This window comes from Callorhinchus milii, unplaced genomic scaffold (assembly GCF_018977255.1).
Source record: "Callorhinchus milii isolate IMCB2004 unplaced genomic scaffold, IMCB_Cmil_1.0 Scaffold4, whole genome shotgun sequence".
Classification (NCBI taxonomy): domain Eukaryota; kingdom Metazoa; phylum Chordata; class Chondrichthyes; order Chimaeriformes; family Callorhinchidae; genus Callorhinchus; species Callorhinchus milii.
Window position 1 is genome coordinate 54680334 of NW_024704745.1, and position 21677 is coordinate 54702010.

General features: G+C 42.8%; 1 protein-coding gene across 1 annotated transcript in view; it reads left to right on the forward strand.

Annotated features, from left to right (window-relative positions):
- The first annotated feature begins 744 nt into the window (after window positions 1-744).
- The window catches only part of slc36a4 (solute carrier family 36 member 4), a 70714-nt gene continuing 49781 nt past the window's right edge, over window positions 745-21677 (forward strand). The window contains exons 1-6 of the mRNA XM_007902183.2: window positions 745-1011; window positions 5679-5802; window positions 6918-7008; window positions 9745-9833; window positions 14563-14658; window positions 20381-20465. Of these exons, the coding sequence (XP_007900374.1) occupies window positions 990-1011; window positions 5679-5802; window positions 6918-7008; window positions 9745-9833; window positions 14563-14658; window positions 20381-20465 (507 nt within the window). The 5' untranslated portion in view covers window positions 745-989. The remainder of the gene's footprint in view (window positions 1012-5678; window positions 5803-6917; window positions 7009-9744; window positions 9834-14562; window positions 14659-20380; window positions 20466-21677) is intronic.

The following is a 21677-nucleotide window of genomic DNA, read 5'->3' on the forward strand; positions in this document are numbered from 1 at the left end:
CACACACCTAGACATTGCACACACGTGTACAGACATTTTACACACGTGTACAGACATTGCACACACCTAGACATTGCACACACGTGTACAGACATTGCACACACGTGTACAGACATTGCACACACGTACACAGACATTGCACACACGTACACAGACATTGCACACACACCCCACCAGGCCAGAGAGCTGCTGGGGGAGCCCTGCCCGGTGACAGCAGGTGGGGACCATCCTGTGTGACAGCGGGAGGCGGGCGGTGGATGAGCCTCTGTGCGCATGTCTCGGCGGTCAGGCCGGACTGCGCATGTACCCCTTGTCCTTTGGGTGCCGTTCCCTGGCAGCGCGGCGCCCTCCTGCCGTGCAGTCCGCCGCCGTGTGTCGGGGCCTCCAATGCCGACAGGCCAGGTCCGTGCCGGGCAACCGCAGCCCTGCGCACAGGGCCACAGTGTAGCGGACAGTGTAGCGGATAGGGCGACAATATAGCGCTCAGGGCCACAGTGTAGCGAATGGGGCGACAGTGTAGCGGCGGCGGCGCTTTGTGCGATCCCCGAACACAGCGGCTACACACACACAGACAGACGGGGACACGGGGCGGACACGGACACGGGGCGGACACGGGGACAGGACGGGGCGGACACGGGGACAGGACGGGGCGGACACGGGGAGTCCGCACTGCCGGGAAGTTGCCTCTCACGGGGGGGGTTCACGTGTCGCGGTGTGTAACCTTACGGCGCGTTTCTCCCTCTCCTCTCTCTGCCGGGACTTTGCGAGAGGCCGCGTTTCCATTTGGGAGGAGGCGGCGGCGGTTTGGTGGGTGAGTGGGTGGGTGGACGGACACGGATGGTGTTGGTGTTTAAACGTGCGTTGTTGTTGTTGTTGTTGTGTTCCCCAGAGATGTTTTGAGGAGAAGCTGCTGTGTCTGTCGGGAGGTGTGTGTGTGTGTGTGTGTAGGAGGAGGAGGAGGAGGAGACGGCCTCTGACGTGGCGCTGACATGGAGCCGAACGAGGAAATAGGTAACTGACCGCAGGAGCTGCGAGAGGCGCTTTCACCGCTGCGGCCCCTCTCCCCCGTGTGGGCACAGCTGTAATGGCGCCAACGCACAAAACCCGCACCACCGACAGAGACATCTGTCCACCTCAGCCTCAGCCTCAGTCCCAGATCCCCAGACCGGTCCTCAAGACGATTGACCCGCGGCTCACTTCCCAGGGATGACCATCCCTTCTCCGCCCCCACCCCCCACCTCAAGAAACGGAACGAAACAGATGATAATGCGGTCGCCCGAGAGCCACGGCTGACCCCCCGCGGACGCCGCGGCGGGCGACCGGCCGCCGCGTCTCGCACCGCGACAATCCGCGCTCCCCCCCGCCCCGCCCCGCGCGGGGGAGCGTCTCGGAGCGCTTCCCGCTGGCGGAGCCCGACTCCGAGCCGGTGGGGAGGGAGGTGGCCTCAAGCGCGGTCGAAGTGGGAAGGTTTTCAGGCGGGACTTGAAAAAGGGGAGAGAGGGGGCACAATCTTTACAGTGTATTCTGTGATGTGCTTTGAGACGTCTCAACAATGTGATAAGGCGTTATGTCAAATGCAAGGATCATTATTATTATCCCCGAGGAAAACTGAACCGCTGCATCGATATAAGCCGTGGTTCAAGTGTGGCCCATGTTAGTAAATGCTGACTGATTGGTTTGCTTAGAAACGAAACAAATAACTTGATTTGGTACTGTACGTAAGATCTGGTTCAAGTGTTGCTCAGGTTTGTTAACTCATGGCTGGTTATTTTGCTTTTTTTAAAAAAAAATCTGTCTTGGTTCGTTGCTGTACACAAGTTGCAGTGACATGCTTTGAAATCATATAATGTAGTGGGTAAAAAAACTTTACTCAATCTCTTTTAAATGTTAAATTGCAAGGGCGGTGGGGGGTGTTTGGCGGTGCTTACATCGTTTAACAGTGTTACCCAGAGTGACATCCGAATTTCATTTTCTTACATATATTCCAAAACATAAGATACCTTTTTTTCTTAAAACACATCTCACCCTTTTTTTCATTTTTTTTGGGGTATGACAAATTAAGTATCCAAAATAATTTTGCCTCCCATTCAGCATTCAATACCTTAAGAGTTTTGTTATACAAGCTGTGATGTTAGTTCAAGTTTGGGGACCTAGATAGAAGCACCTGGTAATAAAGTAAATGCTATAAATATTGTGTGTTGAAACTCCACGTGTGAGGTCACGGACTAATGGAGGCAGAATGAGTACTGCTTTTCTGCTGAACATTATTATAATAATGATATAATAATATAATAATTCTTGGATTTTATATAATAATAATAATCCTTGTATTTGACATAGCACTTTTCATGTCTTCGAGACGTCTCAAAGCGCTTCGCAGAATATACTGTAAAGTGAATTGACTACATTTGTGGGCGAAACGCATTATTGAGACGTCTCAAAGCGCTTTAGAGAATATACTGTAAAGTGGATCATCTGTATTTTGTGGGTGAAGTATTTCATATTACTGGTATTATGACATGAAGAATTATATAATACCCACAGTTCATCAGGGCTGTGACATCCTCTGCAATGGAGTGATGGGATGAGGGATTTTCTTTCTCTCTTCACCCCATTACCAGTGAATTTTCAAAACTTCATGTGGGTTCTAAATGGAGATCAGGTGCTTTCAGAAAGAAGGGCCCAATCTTCCTCGTCCTTTGCCAGGATCCATTGGCTCTCTGTCACAGAACAGATTGAGTTCAAGATTCTCACATTCACTGAGAAATTACTTTGTGCCCAAGCGCCTCCCTGCCTTTTCAACCTGCTCACACACCACTTCTCTAGTCGTTCCCTTGGCTTGGCTGTCTTGGGCCTTCTGTGTATCCCTTGTCCCCTCCACTCAACTGTCGGTGGCATTGCCTTCAGCCATTATTGCCTGAACCTCTGAATTTTCTTGCTTCAGTCAACCGGCTTTGCCCACTCTTTGTCCATCTTGTTCTGTGAAGTGCTTTGAGACGTCTAGAAAGTGTGAAAAGCCCTGTATCAAATGCAAGGATTATTATTATTATCTTCAGACCTTCATCTTCGACCATGCCTATGGTCACCTCCCCTTTCTCCCCAGCTCGGTGTCAAATTATGCTGTTTTAAAGCACTCTTGAGACGCTACCTCAAGTGAAATGCACTATATAAATGCAACCTATTTTTCTAATTCTGCAAATATTTTAATTCTATAGCTTGACTTCTAATTTTAAGGTTTAACATGAATGCATGTGGTTTGCGGTTCATTGCATGATTGAACTGAGTATTCATGTGTATTTCCTGTTTAAACACTGACAAAAAAAAGTGCAGAATTTGAGGTTGAAAAGTCAGTTTAACACTCCAATTCCTAACTCTAAAATTTCAGAGTTAGTAGTTTTGTACAATGATGGTTTAGAAGCCTTGTTCTGTGAATTGGGAAAATTAATTTGTTCCCCGTGGACTTGTTCATTTTTGAACAACAATTATAGAAATATACACACATTTATATATGTGGTAACAAACAATTGTAGAATGCCTATATATTATATGTTCATGTGCCACTTATCTATTGAACCTTAATGTGCATTTGTAGAGGTGGCATCCTGATGCCAGTCACTAATGTATCCAGGTCTCAGAATGGGATTTTGTACTTCAGGATATGCCCAAATTCACCCCTGTGATATATCTTATTAACTTTAACAATGAATGACAACTGAGTAAAGTAACTTTCCTACTGGGAGCCTCTTTTATAATGTCATTAAAATGTTTTGGCTCAACCCAGTACAGCCAACGTTATATATTGTTGCTTTGGTTATATATTGTTCTGTGATTACTTGTGTTATCAATATTGATATTGATCCCTGACTGTCCAGCGCCTTAGGTTGTCCTCCTGACTTCAAAGGCGCTATACAAATGTAATTTGTTGTTGTTGTTGATGCTCTTTAAATTGCCCAAGTGAGCTTTAGATTCACCTTTAGACTTAGTCTGTTCGTGGGACAATGCTGTGTGCAAATTGGCAGTACCTGGGCAGTATTTTCTTTCACTGCCGACCTTTGGCAGAGGCATGGTGAAGTCTCAAAAGAATTTATGCTGAGAAACATATGTTTGGGTGGGTGAAAAAAAATGTTTCCTTCTGAGTTAGAAGGTTGTGGATTCAAGCCCCACGTTGAGACTTGGAACGCATATAGTTTAAGCTGATGCTCCAAAGCAATGCTGGAGGTGTGCTCATTGTTGAAGGTGCTATTGCTTGGATGAGGTGTTACACCTGTTCTGAATGTGTTTTTACTGCTTTTCTCTCTTAACATAAGAATTTGCTTGGCGAAAGAAGATCATGTAGTTCGCCTTCCACCATTTCGGCAGTCGCTTGACATGTCGTGTCCCAAACTATATACAGTATCCCGAGATACTATTTTCTAGCAGAAATCTATTTAATTGTTCTTGAAACAAACAACATTTTCTGCTTCCACTGAATCCATAGGGAGCTGTTCCATAAGTTTACTACTCACTCACAGAAGTGTTGCCGCAGATTTGTTCTAAGTTTACTCCTTTCAATCCGTGTCCAGGCTGTGTCCTCTGGTTCTTCTGTTCAGTACAAGATAAAACAGCTTATCTTGGTCTACATTATCTATATCCTTCAGATTCTTAAAGACCGTAATCATATCTCTCTTCAATTTTCTCTTCTCCAGTGTGAACATGCCCAATTTATCTAATCGATCCTCGTAGTCCATTCCCTCCATCCCCTTAATCATTTTGGTTGCCCTCCTTTGCATTCTCTCAATTATGCAATATCCTTTTTTATATTGGAGTGACTGGAACTGCACACAGTATTCCAAGTGCAATCCCATCAGTGATTTATAAAGTGGCAAGACTACCCCATTATTTCTGCATTGCCTTTTTAATCTCTTCTCTGTGTTCATTATTTTCTTACTGATACTGTTCTACCCCTCTTTAGGTGATTAGAGATTTGGTAGTAAATACTTACAATGTTTGAAGTTGATTATAGTATCTTTAATGTTGAACCATCTCTAAGTGTTTCACAGTTAATTTTGGGGGGCAAATGTGGCAGCTAATTTGCGCTCAGCAATGTACCACAAACAGTCTTGAAGTGAGACCATTTTATCTGGGGAATTGTTCACCAGGACACTGGGAGAAACTCCCTTCTCTTTTCAAACAATGTCATGGTATCTTTAACTCCTAAGTAAATAGACAGGCAGAACTTTGGTTTAGCATATCCGCCAATGTTAAATTGAGTTTGAATCCACAACCTTTTGCCCCAGTGTGGAAATTATAAATCCCAAGGCACATTGAGTGCCCAACTGAGCTAAAATGATTCCTGATGATTTCAATGTCGATTGAGCCAACTTAATGTCAGCCTACTTAGCATTTTCAATGCAGTGGAGCACACGAAGAATATCTTCTGAGAGGTGGTGAAACTAACCTTGTGGTAAAATGGCAATGTAATGGCAATCCAAATCAATCACAATGAAATGGGAGAAAATTTTTAATTTGTTTTAACCTCTCAACCTGAAGACAGTATGTGCAACAATGCAGCAAATGAACTTTGCCTGAGTGTCAGCCTAGACTATGCTAGTTCCATAGGGCTTGAATCCACAAAACTCATGCTTGGAGGTGAGGGTGCTACCAATTGAGCCAGGCTGACTCTTATTTTGGTTTTGCAGATATGGAAGTTATGAAACCTCTTATAGAAGCAACGCATAGTTCCGAAGAAATATCAGATGAAGAACATGAGCCTGATTTAACAGGGATGCATTCACAAGAGTTTGGTGATCAACAGGGCATAACGTAAGTACATGTTATGACCATAAAACTCAATTAGATAAAACTTTCAATGTTAGTTCTTTCTCTTAAACCCAGTGACCTGTGGTGAAATAATTATCCCACTCGCCCTTTTGTACCTTTTCCAAGTGGCAGTTGTTCATCTGTGAGTGTTTGGGAGGGGAGGGTGAGCAGCACAACTGAGCTCGGCTTGATTGCATCTAACATTTTATGCACACAGATTAGGGATTGCGCACTTTCACACGATAATGCTCATGAAGAATTTCTGGCCAATCTTTCCCTATTTAATCAAGGTAGTGCTTCAGGTGTCCTGAGCTGAGATCCATCTGGCACTTCAGTGATCGAGCTTGGGAACATTGTAGGCTGTATAACTCTCAACCACACTATGGTGTATTTTCCCACTAAATCATAGAGAGAATTTTAGAATAGAATTGCATTTATCAGTTTGGATCCCTTACATTTTTAATTTCAGCAGAATTTGTTGTTGACACGATGATCACACTTTATGCTGTCTAAAGTTTGTCTTTCATTGATTTAATTTTTTTTATATATCAGAATGCCACTCTGACTGTTGTTACCGGAAGAAACTAGATTTCTTCTACAAGTTGAGACTGTGGGATGGAATGAAGCACGAGCTGATCTTCGTAGAATTGTGTAAACTGCTCAAGGGAATAATAGAAAGCAAATCCAATATTATTATGTCAAGAGAGCAAGAAATGGCGCTGGGAAGGAAAAGTATACAAAAAAGCCAGAATGTTTATTCTTTATACAGAATAAATAGCATGTGGCTACCAGGAAGGATGTTTGCTGCCAAGTGTTGCACTCAGTTAAACTTGATATTGTAATTAGAACTCAGTAGGTTTGGTGTTCCACGAGGTTGAAATTAAATGGACCAAAGGGCCTGCTTAATCCAAACCTTATGTGATCTCTATTTAGCGACCAATGCTAATTTGTTGTTCCTAGACTTTTTGAGCAATTCATTTCATTTTTCTTAACGAAATCATCTGCAAGAAGGTCATGGATCTTTGATTCAAGTCTGGGAATTTGTACATTGAAAGCAATGCAAAAGTTACTGTTTGAAGCAATTTGCCATGTTGATGTATCCTTTTTATTTATTGCAGGTTTACTCAAACACTTGTTCATTTGTTGAAAGGAAACATTGGCACAGGATTGCTAGGTTTGCCTCTCGCAATCAAAAATGCAGGTCTTGTGGTAAGAACATGTATTTTCTTATTTAAAGGGGCAATGTCAGAGAAAGTGAGCACCAAACGTTTGCTGGGAAAGGGAGAAGAATCCCCAGTGATTTTAGATCCTAGGGTATCTGACACTGCAGAATCATCACAGTTCTTGAGTCTCCAAATCAAACGGAGAGTTCCACATATGTATGATTTGTATTTGTTTGATATGAGGGTGCACTTTCTCCTCGGAGGGACACACATTGCTTATCTAGTGTTGAAGACTTTAGGCATAGGTTGGCAAGAATCAATGTTTGAAGACCCCAGATTAATGTGCACTTGAAATTTCAGCTCACTGTTATTGACATTTACTGATTTATTTCGGCACCAGCTTTTCTCAGTGCTGAAAATTACCTGTAAATGTGATTACTGGCATTGTAATTGCTTGAATCCTGTGAGTAGAAAATAGCGAAGAAGCAATCATCTGCTAGTGGGATTCAAACTGAGTCAAACGTCGATATCCCTGGTCGCTGAAAGCCACCAAACATGGGGAGGTGGGGTGAACAATAGAAGTGGGACTGATGCGAGTCTACACACACCAGTGGATTTGTTTTTTAATTTTGCTGTTTCAAGCCTAGTCTGGCTTGGTCTGAATTCTGGATCCCTGGATCTGGTAAGATATGGGTTTACTGTATTGGGATACTGCTGAAGTTTAATAACAATAATAAACCTTACATTTGATATAGCGCCTTATCACATCTTCAAGATGTCTCAAAGCCCTTCACAGGATATATTGTAAAGTACAGTAACTGTCAATTTTGTGGGCGAAATGTGGCAGCAGTGTTTTTATTCCATCCTTTATTAACAAGGCTACCCCACACCTTGTTTTCCACATTGTCTATCCTTCCTATAAGCTGAAAACCCTGAAATATTTAACTCCTACCCTAGATCTCCCTGGAAACATGTCTCAGTAATGGCTACTAGATCATACCTGTCTGTATCTATCTGTGCCTTTAATTCATCTATTTTATTCCGAACGCTTCGTGCATTCAGATACAGCGATTTTAATTTCTTACCACTTCCCCTACTCTCTTTACTGAGCTTCTTACCCCTCTTTGACCTATTCTGTTTATCTCTCTCACTATTCTGTTCTGCCACCTTTAGTTTTCTTAATATTGCTGGTCTGCGATTACTTCTAATTGTATCTCTCTCCCCCCCCCACCCCCTTTACTAGTTTAAAGCTTTATTTACCTCCCTATGTATTCGGTTTACTAGGACATTTGTCCCAGCCCGATTTAAGTGGAGCCCATTTTTTTAAAATAGACCCCTTTTTCCCCAATACTGGTGCCAGTGGTGTATAAAATGAAACCACTGCGTTCCGCACCACTCCCTCAGCCAAGCACTTAACTCTCTGATTTGCTTATTCCTGTACCAATTTGCACGTCAAAGGCAGCAATGCTGATATCACTACCTTTGATGTTTTTATTTTAATTTAGTTCCCAGCTCCTTGAACTCCCTCCTCAGATCATCACAACTAACCCTACCTATGTCATTGGTACCTATGTGAAGTACCATCAAGTACTCACCCTCATATTTTAGATTCTCCTCCAGCCACGCTGAGACGTCCTTCACCCCGGCCCCAGGAAGGCAACAAAGCCTTCGGGTCTCCTGGTTGCAGCTGCAGATAAGTGTATCTGTCCGCCTGATAGTCTTGTCCCCAATTACTGCAACTTTCTGTTTGTTTCCTCTAATATTGGAATCACGTTTTCCTTCCTCCTCACAGGCTTCCTTGTTCACACAGGTTGCAACGATCTCGAACCTGTTGGCCAAGGTTAAAGCCTGAGGCTTCACAACCACTCTCTCTGGTGTTCCCTCAACCTCCTGCCTGTCAGACACCCTATCCTGTCCTTGACTGATACTATTATCTATACTTTCCCTGAGCCTCAGGTGAGTGACTGGCTCCAGTTGCAGACATTTGCTGCAGGTGTGGTTGCCCGGGCTCAGACTGCCCTCCAGCAACTCCCACATGTTACAGTCCTCACACAACACCTGCCCCGCCATTGTCACCTCTCCCACTCCCACTGTGAATTAAAGCTTTATTTAATTAATTATTATTTTTTAAAAGTTAAATTCTTAATTAATTTTTTTAAATTTATTTTATTTTTAGTGTTGTTAGTTAGTAGTTAGTGTTAGTTTACTGTTAGTTAGTAGTTAGTGTGAGCTGTTAGTTTACTCTTTCAGAATGTTTTGATTGTGACGTCTGTCTGACGTCACTTTTTAACTTTCCCGCTGGTCGCTTGGTTTTTTATCTCTCTCCTGCCTCTGCTCCTGACTGGCTGACTGCTCTCCTCGCTGTGGCTTTTATCCCCATTCCTAGGTCCCGCTCCTGCCTCTGCTCCTGACTGAAACAATGGAAACCTTTCCTCAGTTTGTCCATTCTACCCAATAGGACTTTGGCTTGCAGGGTTAACTGGAGCAAGTGGGAAGAATCCCAGCCTTCAGTGACTGGTTTGCTAAGTTATAATAATGAACCAGGCTACCTGATTTGTCATTAACTGTCTTTTAAGTACTGGATCACTGTCTAGTTCAGGAACCAGACTACTGTCTAATAGGATCAACTTCTATTGCCTGGAGGTGCTATATCAAATGTACAGATTTTTATTAGTATTGTTGATCGTAGACATTCTATTCAAAAGATGAAATTTCTGCTAGCTTACTGAACTTGTGAAAATATATTTTTTTTTAAAATACATTGCATTTGTTTTTGTTACAGCTTGGACCAGTCAGTCTTGTGTTGATGGGCATTGTGGCAGTTCACTGTATGCACATTGTAGTACGCTGTAGTCATCATTTCTGCCAAAGGTAAAATCTTGCCTCTTTCTTTAATCTTCAAGCTATTAACACTAAAGGCAAAGCTCAAGTGATTATCAGTTCCATCTCAACCCAGGGACTTGTTGCAGCCTTGTCAAACAGTCCAGAATATGGTACTCTACATCTCTTGTTGAATTTTTAAAAATCTTTATTAATTTATTTGGAGGAAATGAGTTTTGTTTTATATAGTGTGGTTGTCATGGTGTAAATGTTAATCAGTTGGTAATATTTATTTACATTGGTACCAAATATTTGTGGGTTTAAGCTTCAAAAGATTGTGGATTAAAGTTAGTACCCAACAACAACAACCTGCTCTTGTATAGCACCCTCCACACAGGAGAGCACTTAACAGTGGCAGAGTAGGGGGTGGGGGAGGTAAGCACGGTTGAAAAGGAGATTTTTCAGGCGGGACTTGAAAAAGGGGAGAGAGGGGGCAAGGTGGAGAGATTGAAGGAGAGTTTTCCAGAGTTTCATAGTGGTGCAGCTGAATGCGTGACCTCCAATGATCAAAGGTACTGTATGAATTGAAAGGATTTATTTATAATTGCATGCATGATTCAATTGTAAGGTCAAATTAAAGTGAAATCACATAAGATTTAATGATCTGACCATTGTGCTGCAATATAGTGACCTTTCCACTGAAAGATGACCATTGCACTGCAATATAAATTAAGGTTGTAATGAACAAGAACTATTTATATTACGTGTATCACTTTGGAAGGTTGTCTGATAGCACTTCAGACAGGCTGGCTGGGTAGGAGGAGGTGGACATCTCATCCCTGTAACACTAAAGTGTCGGCCTGGATTATGAGCTCAAGTAATGACTTGAAACTTGAATCCATGAATTAATGTTGCGTGCGCTCAAAATAAATATCCTTTTTAGGTATTTTTTATTTCCCTTTTAAAAGCTAATATGGATTTTTATTAGGATAATAGAATATGTCTCAATGTCCTTCACATAATTCATTGTAAATTGCATTTGCTGTGTATTTTGTTAGACAAATGTAGCAGCCAATTTGTTCACCGCAGAACATAAGAACATAAGAATTAGGAGCAGGAATAGGCCATTCGGCCCCTCGAGCCTGCCCCACCATTCAAAAAGATCATGGCTGATCTTCAGACCTAACTAATTACCTGCCCTATCCCCATATCCCCTAATCCCTCTATTTTTAAAAAATCTATCAGTCTCAGCCTTGAAGATGTTCAAGGACTGAGCATCTACAGCCTTCTGGAATTCACTACCCTCTGCATGAAGAAATGTTTCCTCAACTCTGTTCTAAAAGGCTGACCCTTAATTTTAAAACTGTGACTTCTGGTTATAGGTTCTCCTACCAGGGGAAACAGTCCCTCTGTGTCTACTTTATCCAGCCCTTTAAGAATCTTATATGTTTCAATAAGATCTCCCCTAATTCTTCTGTACTCTAGAGAACATAGCCCTAGTTTATTCAGCCTATCCTCATAGGTCAGTCCCCTCATCCCAGGAACTAACCTAATGAATCTACGCTGCACCCCCTCTAGGGCAAGTATACCCTTTATTAAATAAGGAGACCAAAACTGCACACAATACTCTAGGTGCGGTCTCACCAAGGCCCTATACAGTTGCAGCAAGACTTCCCTACTCTTGTACTCTAAACCTTTTGCAATGAACGCTAACGTGCCGTTCGCCTTCTTAGTTGCTTGCTGCACCTGCCCAAACTAACTTTTTGAGACTTGTGTACGAGGACACCCAAATCCCTCTGAACACTAACACTATCTAATCTCTCCCCCTCCAGAAAATAGTCTGTTTTTCTATTTTTTCTACCTAGGTGAATAACTTCACACTTCCCCACATTAAATTCCACCTGTCACCTACTCGCCCACTCCCCCAGCCTATCTATATCCCGTTGCAATTTTTTTTCATCATCCTCAGAGCTTACTCTCACACCTAGTTTAGTGTCATCCGCGAATTTAGATACATTACATTCAATGTCCTCGTCTAGATCATTGATGTAAATTGTAAATAGCTGAGGCCCAAGCACTGATCCTTGTGGCACTCCACTAGTCACATCCTGCCAATTCGAGAATGACCCGTTTATCCCTACTCTCTGTTTTCTACCCGTTAGCCTCTCTTCAATCCATGCTAATATGTTCCCATTAATCCCGTGGGACTTAACCTTGTGCAATAGCCTTTTGTGTGGCACTTTGTCAAATGCCTTTTTAAAATCTAAATTTACTACATCTACTGGCTCCCCCCTATCTAACCTGCTAGATACATCTTCAAAAAACTCTAAAAGATTAGTTAAGCATGACTTCCCTTTTGTAAAGCTATGTTGACTCTGCCTAATCTTGTTATGGTCTTCCAGGATCCCATAACGACATCTTTAATTAAGGACTCAAGAATTTTCCCTACCACTGATGTCAGACTAACTGGTCTATAGTTCCCCATCTTTTCTCTCCCACCCTTCTTAAATAGTGGTGTTACGTTTGCAATCTTCCAATCAATGGGAACCGTTCCAGAATCCAGAGAATTTTGGAAGATCAAAGACAAGCCATCCACTATCTCAGTAGCCACCTCTTTTAAAACCCTAGGATGTAGGCCATCAGGTCCAGGAGATTTATCAGTTTTAAGACCTGACAATTTACCTAAAACCATTTATTTACTAATATTAATTCCGCCAAGTTGCTCGCTAACATTGTCTTCTTGGTTCCCCTCTATTCTTGGTAGGTTAATACCTTACCAAACAGTCATGAAATAGCAAAGGAGGGAGAGGGAACTGAATTGGGAAGGAGGGGTTAAGAAAATCCCAAGTATTACTGTCAGATGGTAAGACATGAACAGCAATATGGATTATAATTTAAGAAATTGACCATGTATATAATTTGTGAAAGAGCATGAATGAGGATTGGGATTTATTTAGAAGTATGTGTTGACTCATTCCTTTCAGAGAAGCCCATGGTGATGGCTTGGGCTCACAATCTTCTGCCCTAGAGGCTATAAAGTTGACATTTATACTAGAACTGTAAAAAAGATTGATAATGTTGAGCTGCTGCTAGCTTCCAAAATTTTAGAAAGTATTGATTAAAGGGCACGGGTGGGAATTTGAATAAAACATATTTTGAAGGAGAGGGAAAGGTTGCATAGAAACTGAAGGTATTGATTGACAATAAAAGGATAGGGCGCAAGCTTAGAAAACACTTGTCGAGATCAAATGCCTTATTTGAGTTCACAGATCGGTCTATTATACCATCATTGTGGGGGAAAACTGATGTAATTAATTGGTAGAATATAAATGAATTCGCAAAAATCTGTAAATAAGTTTTCTTTAAAAAAATTCTTGCTTTTGATATTGTGCCTTATTGCAATGTCAAATGTCTGGAAGCGTTTTGCAGTATTTACTGTGTGTGTTTTGTAGCCAATTTGAACAGACTAGTGCAGCCATGAATTAAAGTCTGTAAGATTGTTTGCCAAAGCACCTGAAGAAACTGCTTCCTCATTTTGAATAGAGTCATGGGGTCTTTAGCAATAGGGTGGGTGGGGGGAGGTGAAAACAGTTCAATCTCAGATTTTAAAAAAAATGAATAAAAGAGGGAGATGGAATTGGATGGGAGGAAAATAAATACCAGTGGGCTTTATTGCGATCCAGAACTAAATTGGCAGCATTGCTGGGTCATGTTGCAATTTGATTGTGAAGGACAAATTTAAATTACAAAAGTTTTTTTTCTAAAAAAAAGTTTCTTAAATCTTATACATCCTGGGCTCTCCCTCAGACTCACCGAACCAGTTCACAATCTAGGCGTCCGGTTTAACTCCCAGCTGTCCTTCCTCCCTCATATCCAGTTCCTGCTCAGTACCACCTTCTTCCACCTCTACCACATTGCCCGCCTCCGACTGTACCTTATCCCGAATACAGCTGAAATACTTGTGCGTGTGTTTGTCATGAGTTTGTAATCTGCCTGGATATTCAAATGCATTCCTCAATGGTCTCCGCAGCCGCAGCTCCACTATTCAAAAGATCCAGCTCATTCAGAACTCTGCTGCACGCATACTGACCCCGACCAAACTCTGTACCCACTTCTCACCAGTTCTGGCCAGGCTCCACTGGCTCCCCATCACAGAACGGATCGACTTCAAGATCCTCACACTCGTGTTCAAATCCTCCCTACCTCTCCGACCTTCTCACTCCCCAATCCACTAACTGGCGCCCCCGCTCGACTGGCACTGGCCTCCTGCTTGTCCCTCGCACCCTCCATTCCACTGTTGGAGGCTGTGCTTTCAGTCACTACGCCCCCAAACTCTGGAACACTCTCCCTCAATCCCTCGGCCTTGCCCCCTCTCTCCTCTTTTTCAAGTACCACCTGAAAACCTTCCTTTATAACCGTGCTTATGGTCACCTTCCTTGCCCCATCCACTCTGGCTCGGAGTCAGGCTCCGTCACTGTTAAGTGCTCTGAGATGCTCCCTGCATGGAGGGCACTAAATAAGTGCAAGTTGTTGTTGTACACAGCACTGAACTGACTCGGGTGGGAGTGAGAAAAGATGGAATTTGAACAGTGAAACTGGTTGCTTTTATAATTGGGCCATTTCAGCAATCGGAAATCTTATTTTTCCAGTCCTGTCTTTGAAATAAAATGAAAGATTTAAAGTTATAATGTGTAGCAAAATCATGTTGTTGGAAATTCTTTTTAATCTCATTATGCATCACTGTTTGTAAATCTACATTAAACGTGAACTTGTTTTATAGGCTTAAAAAACCAAGCCTGAGTTATGGTGACACAGTGACTTGTGCCATGGAACATGCACCATTCCACACCCTTCGAACCAAGGCTTCATGGGGAAGGTAAGCTGGTGCATTGCACTTCTGGTTTGATTTTCGCTGCTCTGAAGGACTTCCCAGCTCTGCTTCAACACAAATGAGGCATTATTATTCACTAGTTTTTGGAGGAATTGGTGGATAAACACACTTTGGTCATGTATTACTCAGTTGAATTCTGGTCTGTGCTAAGTTTGATCTCAACTTGTCACGATGAACCATTTTTAGTTCCGTCACACAAGTAAGAATATTGCATGGGGGAGGGAATGACGAGTGGAAATTCCAAATTGTCTAGAATGGAATGCGCACTCTCTTCCTGGAGAGAGACATCTTATTTACCTAATTCCAGAAAGTAGTGGGCACAGACAGGTTGGTGAGAGCCCAGACCTGGGTGACCCCAGAGTGTGCATTGGGGTACTCATGGAGTTTAACCAGCTAAAACCACACAGCTTGCAGTTAGCAAACTATTCTTTCAAATTTATGCTGTTAATTTAAATCCAGACCAGAATGATGTTGAAAGCTTTGATTTCTCCTCTCCTGGCTGTATAGTTTCAGCGCTCTGGGACATCCTCCCGACGTGAAAGACACTCTATAAATGTAATTTTGTTGTAGTTGTAGTTCCATCTTGAAATTAGTTCTGGCAATCTTAATCCTAATCATGATTCCACAGTACAACACAGCCCTTAAATTATTGTTTGATTTGCGATCTTATCAGAAAGCAGAGGATGGTGGGTGTAACCACACCCGTGCGATTGGGTTGGTTTATTTTGAGAGTGGCATTAGGGTATAAATACATGGAATTTTATGGTACATTGATTGGACCTATACCAAGGGGCTGCACGATATCGACATTGGGGTGGCAAAAGAAGTAAGTGTTCCATTTTTACAGACCTTGAACACAATTTAAGAAATAACTCACACGTTTTTATTTGTTACCCAATCTGATTCATGTTGTCGATTGTTACCTGAAATTAACATGGTTGACATTCATTTTTTTNAATGTTCATTCAAGGCGAGACCTGAGTTCCTCATTCCCAGGAACACGTGGAGTCCTGTAGCTCAGTGGTTAGAGCACTCGCTTTGCAAGCGAGAGACCTGAGTTCAATTCCAGGCAGAGGGCGAAACCTTGGGCAAGTTTCCTTACTCCACACGCCTAATAATAATCCCTCCAAAAAAAAAACAACAATAATAAATTGGTCATTTTCAATCTACGACTATTTGTGGGACATTGCTGTGCGCAATTGGCTGCTGCGTTCGCCCACAAATATGCAGTCAATTTACTTTACAGTATATTCTGTGAAGCGCTTTGGGAGTCTAGAAGACGTGAAAAGCGCTATATTAAATGCAAGGATTATTAAGGGGATATGTCCCATTGCTATAGTTATTGTTACAACATAGATTCTTTGGGCAAAGAAGATCAAGTGAGTTGAGTGCTAGTGAAAGGAGCCCAAGGAAGAATTGGGAACTAAAATTTTTCGGGTGTTTAAGGAAATTTACACTGCATATCCTACAGTTGATGAATTCAAAAGTGCATAGTTAGTTCATTGAGTGACTACTGAGTCTGTGTATCGACAGTCCACTGAAGTGTATAAAAATACACTGGGGACCAGTGGTTTCTGAGGTTTGGAAGGGTGGGGGAGAACGTAGGCCCACTGTGTGATAGCAGCTGTGACAGCTTAGGTGTGACTCATGGGAATACATAAGATTTGTAATCTGTGGTAAGTGGAACTTTGTATCTCAGTCATTGAGGGAAGTATTTTTCAGGCATTTTGGACTCTAAATCACCCAACCCTATCCACCTGATGCTTCTAAAGTGCCCGTCCCTATCAAAGTCAATGAAACCACCTCCTGATGTGTCCAGTAATGCAGAAGGCAGGCATACTTTTCAAATGCACTCCTTGTTGGACTCCCTTGCTACACCATCCAGAAGCTCCAGCTGATTCAAAACACCATTACCTATACCCTCAACTGCACTAAGCTCTATCTCTGTGTCTATGATCACCTCCCATTCCTTTGCTCAGTGTCTGACCCTGTCATTGTGACCCCCTCTGAGATATTATCCCTCGTGAAAGACACTATACCAATGCAAATTATTTTCTCTGATATTGTGTTGAAGTACAAAAGGTTGCTCATTATACCGAAGTACTATTTTATTAAAAATGGCTGTACTTAAAAAGTACTTTCTGAACATTATCGTTATTTTTTATTTTTATTATGTTACATTAGAATTTTGCCATCCCCAAACAGTCAATTGTGGAGTTCCTCCACCTATGATTTGATTGCCTGTCTGATTGCCTTCAGACATTAAGTCCTGGATCCTATCAGTGCCTTTTTACTTCTGGTGCACGGATGCACACTCCACCTTACTACGCCAGCACAGAACCTCTGTGTCTTGTTTGCTTCCCTAATTGTCTTTTAAACCACATATCCTTGCCTTGATCCAGTCAACTTTTCACCACCGTCACAACATTTCCTGTCTCTGTCACCACCATTCCCCTTTATCTATACTTTTATCACCTCCAGGTTGGACTATGCTAATTCTGCCTGCTGGTCTTCCCAGCTCTTCTCTCCACAAGCTGCGTGCTATTCTGAGTTCTGAAGCTTGTGTCGTCTGCTCACCAGGCTCCGCGAACCTGTCATCCCCATCCTTTCCAACTACATTGGTTCCTCATCCCCCAAAGGATCGAGTTCAAGAACTTTGTCCTTACTTTTAAAGCCTTCCATGGTCTTGCCTCGCCCGATCTTTTTGACCTTCTTAAAAACCTTACTAACCAATACTTTCCCTCCACTCTGCAGGCATTGGCCTGATTCAGGTCCCCTGCCAGTACCACTATTGATGGTTGTGCTTTTAGCCTTTTTGCCCCCACTGTCTGGAATTCCATCCCTGAATCCCTTTGCCTTGCCGCTTCTCTAACTTCCTTCAAGGTCCTTCTCAAGACCTTCCTCTTTGACTGCACTTATGGTCATCTTCCCTTGGACCCCACCATTCTTGAATCCAACCCCTATCTTAAATGCAAACCTTTGATTGTCCAGTGTTTTGGGATGTCCTTATGATGTGAAAGGTGCTACATAAATATGCAATTGGTTGTTTATTTCCCCTTCAGAAAAAATGGTTTAAAATGTTGAATCTTAAGATGTTACACTTGGGAGAATTAAGTGAATCCCACAAAGATAAGTGCTTGGAGCCTTGTTATAATCTGATTAAATAATTGGGATAACAAAACCAACTGTGGAGTCCTGTATCTTAGTGGTTAGAGTGCATTGAGACGTCTCGAAGACGTGATAAGGCAATGTATCAAATGTAAGGATTATTATTATTATTATTCGTACTACCTGGTCAAGTGCAAGGATTATTTATTATGTCCTGATGACTCTAAGGAGCAGTGGAACCCATTGATTTGGGAAAGGATTTAGGTAATTTTAAGGAATTGATCAGACACACAACGAATAAAGTGGGAAAATGACAAATATAGGATATTACATATGGATTGAAAACAATGTAGAATTTAATTTAACAGTGAATTAAATTTAATTTGAACAGGGAGACTTGGAAAAGAACTTGGGAGTAATACTCAGCCGACTGTGCCAAATTTACTTGTAACACCATATTGAGCAGAGGTGCTCAAGCAGGACAAACTGGATGGCAAACCACATTGACTGCTGCTGTGTATTGCAAATTAGAGCTTCAGACCAGATTGCAAGTCATCTCAGGGGTATCTTCTAGACATTTCCTGGGGTTCACTTGAACTGTATCTAATCTTGAAATAACTGGGATGGGAGGAGGATGTTAGCATATAGATTAATTCTTTGTCATACTAACCTTTAACATGAGTTCTGCTATCAAAGAAGTGATTGCTATTTCTGCTTTCTGTATCTAATGATCCATTTTGTCTTTGACATTTTTAATAGCACAATATCTTCAATGCTGGTAGTCGTGCAACATCTTAAATTGATTGCACATTATTGTGGAGCCTTGGTCAAATAGAGCGATAGAGCGGTCAACAGTATCAGCCCTGATACCGTTGACCTTTTATCCTCCTCCATCGGCTCTCCTCTCACCTCACCCTTCATGGTTCCGTTCTTAAGTGGTTCATATATTACCTTTCACACCATCTCCACTTTGTCTTCACAAACTGCTTCACCTCCAGCCCCCACACTGTCTTGTACAGCTTTCCTCAGGGCTTTACCCTTGGTCCTCTCCTCTTTAACTTGTACATGCTCCCTCTTGGTGACATCATCTGCAGACATGGAGTCAAGATCCACATGTATGCGGATGACACCCAACTCTATCTCTCTGCCTCGACCTTCAACTCCAGGACCACTGCTATCCTGACAGAATGTCTGTCAGACACCAAGTTCTGGATGAGAGCTAACTTTCTACAGTTAAACGTCAACAAGACCAAGGCTCTCGTGATTGGCTCCCATTAGCACCTCCACACCTCGGGCACTGACAGCATCACCATCCGTGGATGCACACTCCACCTCACTGAGTCAGTCCAGAACCTTGGTGTCTTGTTTGATCCTCAACTATCGTTTGTACTCCACATTCGTGCCATGACCCTACATCCACAATATTGCCCGGCTCCGCCACTACCTCACCTATCAGGCTGCTGAAACCCTCATCCACACATTTATGACATCTAGGCTCGAATATGCCAACTTCCTGCTTGTCGGCCTTCCCAATTCTTCCCTCCACAAGCTGCAGATCATCCAGAACTCTGCAGCTTGTGTCCTCTCCCGCACCAGGCTCCATAATCCCATCTTCCCCACCCTTTCCCGGCTCCACTGGCTCCCCATCCCCCAGAGTATAGAGTTAAAAATCCTCCTCCTCCTCCTTCAAGGCCCTCCTACCCCTTCCTATCTCTGTGACCTGCTAACTCCATATCAACCTGTCTGCTTAGCAGGCTATAGCCTGCTCCACGTTCACGCGCCCGCCCCACCATCGGCGGTCGGGCATTCAGCCTCTCTGTCCCCACCCTCTGGAACTCCATTTCACACTAATAATAATAATCCTTGCATTTGATATAGTGCTTTTCACGTCTTCTAGATGTTTCAAAGCGCTTCACAGAATAGACTGTAAAGCGAATTGACTGTATATTTGTGGGTGAAATGCGGCAGCCAATTGCGCACAGCAGTATCCCACAAACACAATCCCTTCACCTTGCTCCTTTCCTTGCTTCCCTTCAAGGCACGTCTCAAGACCCTCCTCTTTGACCGCGCCTTTGGCCACCCTCCCTATTCTCCACCCTCTCTGATCTAAACTCCCCTGCCCCCTCCCCTGCTCGGGTCCAAATCCCTGACTGTCCTCCTGATGTGAAAGGCACTATACAAATGTAATTTTGTATTGTACTGGAGCAGTGAAAATTTTATGTGAAATATTTTACCACAGCAAAAATCTTGCATCAAACCTCCTTTGTGATATTGTAACACATTGGGATTGTGTAAAAGGGAGGCAGGCTGGCTGAGGTTGAGAGTGGCCTGAATAAAATATTTTGCAATATTTTATTGTCAGCTGTTCTGAAAGAAGACTGCTGCTTTTTAAGAATCTTCCCCAATGTTTTTGTATTTCAGTGCTTGTCAGTCAAAGTGTGGAGGATACAATCAATTTTAAAAAAAAGGTGGAATTTCAATATTCTTTGCAGTTGAGAAAGTCTAAAAGTACTGGAAAATGTAGCAAAGGTGAATACATTAGTTTTGGTTATTGTTGGATTGAAGTGAGTGCAACTAACATTTTTTTTATTTGCTGCAGGGCAACTGTCGACTTCTTCCTCATTGTTACGCAGCTGGGATTTTGCTCGGTTTATTTTGTGTTTCTCGCTGTTAATATGAAACAGGTAGGTGGTACTTTAGTGGGTTCTCCACAGATTATCTTGCTCATTCGGTATAAACTATTCAGAAAAGAGACTAGTGAGTTTACTCCCTGTGGCCGGTTGATTTTTCATTAACCGCCCACCAACTCCCCCGCTCTGTGTCCAATCCCACCTAAGTGCAGCGCTCGGAGACTGCTGAGTCAAGGGCGCTATCTAAATGCAAGATCTTGTAGGTGAACATGGCATCCAGCTTGTGAATGACCAATTTTATTTGGAGTATTGTTGGTCAAGGCTCCAGGGGAAACCCCTTTCAGGTTAAAGTTTACTGGTTGAAGCTTCAATCACCTCATTTAAGAAGCAAAAATACTACAATGGGAATTCTGGGCATTCAGTGCCTGGCTCAGTTGATAGCACTCTTGTTTATTGTGGGTTCAAGCCCCACATTGGGACTTTGAACTCAAAGTGTAAGCTGACACTCCTCGCAGTTCTCGATGTGTGCTTTAATGTTGTTAAAGGTGTCATCCTTCAGGTGACCAGTTAAACCGAGGTCCTATCTGCTCATCAGGGGGGACGTCATTCACTGGCAGCATCACCATCCATGGATGCGCACCAACTTGCATTGATGTAGCGCTCCTCATACATGGTAGCTTCTGGATGAATAGCCCGCCAATGGGGGAAGGAAGGCACGAGGCAACTCAGGAGGCTGGAGCCTGTCAACCAGAGGCACTGGGGTAGTGGGTTGGGTAGTAAGTAGTCGGAGAGGTAAGGACAGATAGGGGGAGGAAGGACAGTTGGAGGTCAAACCTGATGTCTAGGTTGCGCACCGCTTCGGTGAGTCTGAGGGATAGGCTGGGGAGGTTTTAAGTCAGATCAGCAGGAGAGAAGATATTGATGGGGGTCAACGAGTATGGCTTCTGTCTTGCCTGCCCACCATCGACACAATGACTGCTAATGATGGGGCCTTCAGGGTGGGGGGATGTGAGGAGTTCAGTGCCTGCCGAGTGGAGGGAGCAGGTGGGTTGAATACACTCCAGTGAACTAGAATTTTTCCAAATAGTCCAGACATTAATCCATGTTCTATCTGTCAGAAAGTTTGGTTTGACTTAGCCTCGGATGCCTCTTGGGTGGACACAGAGAAACACAGATTTTAGTGATGCCAAGGATAAAAGTCTGAGTGAAGCTCATGAGAAAAGAACATTGATTTCATTTGAAGATCTTTCTGCATTTTATATGTTC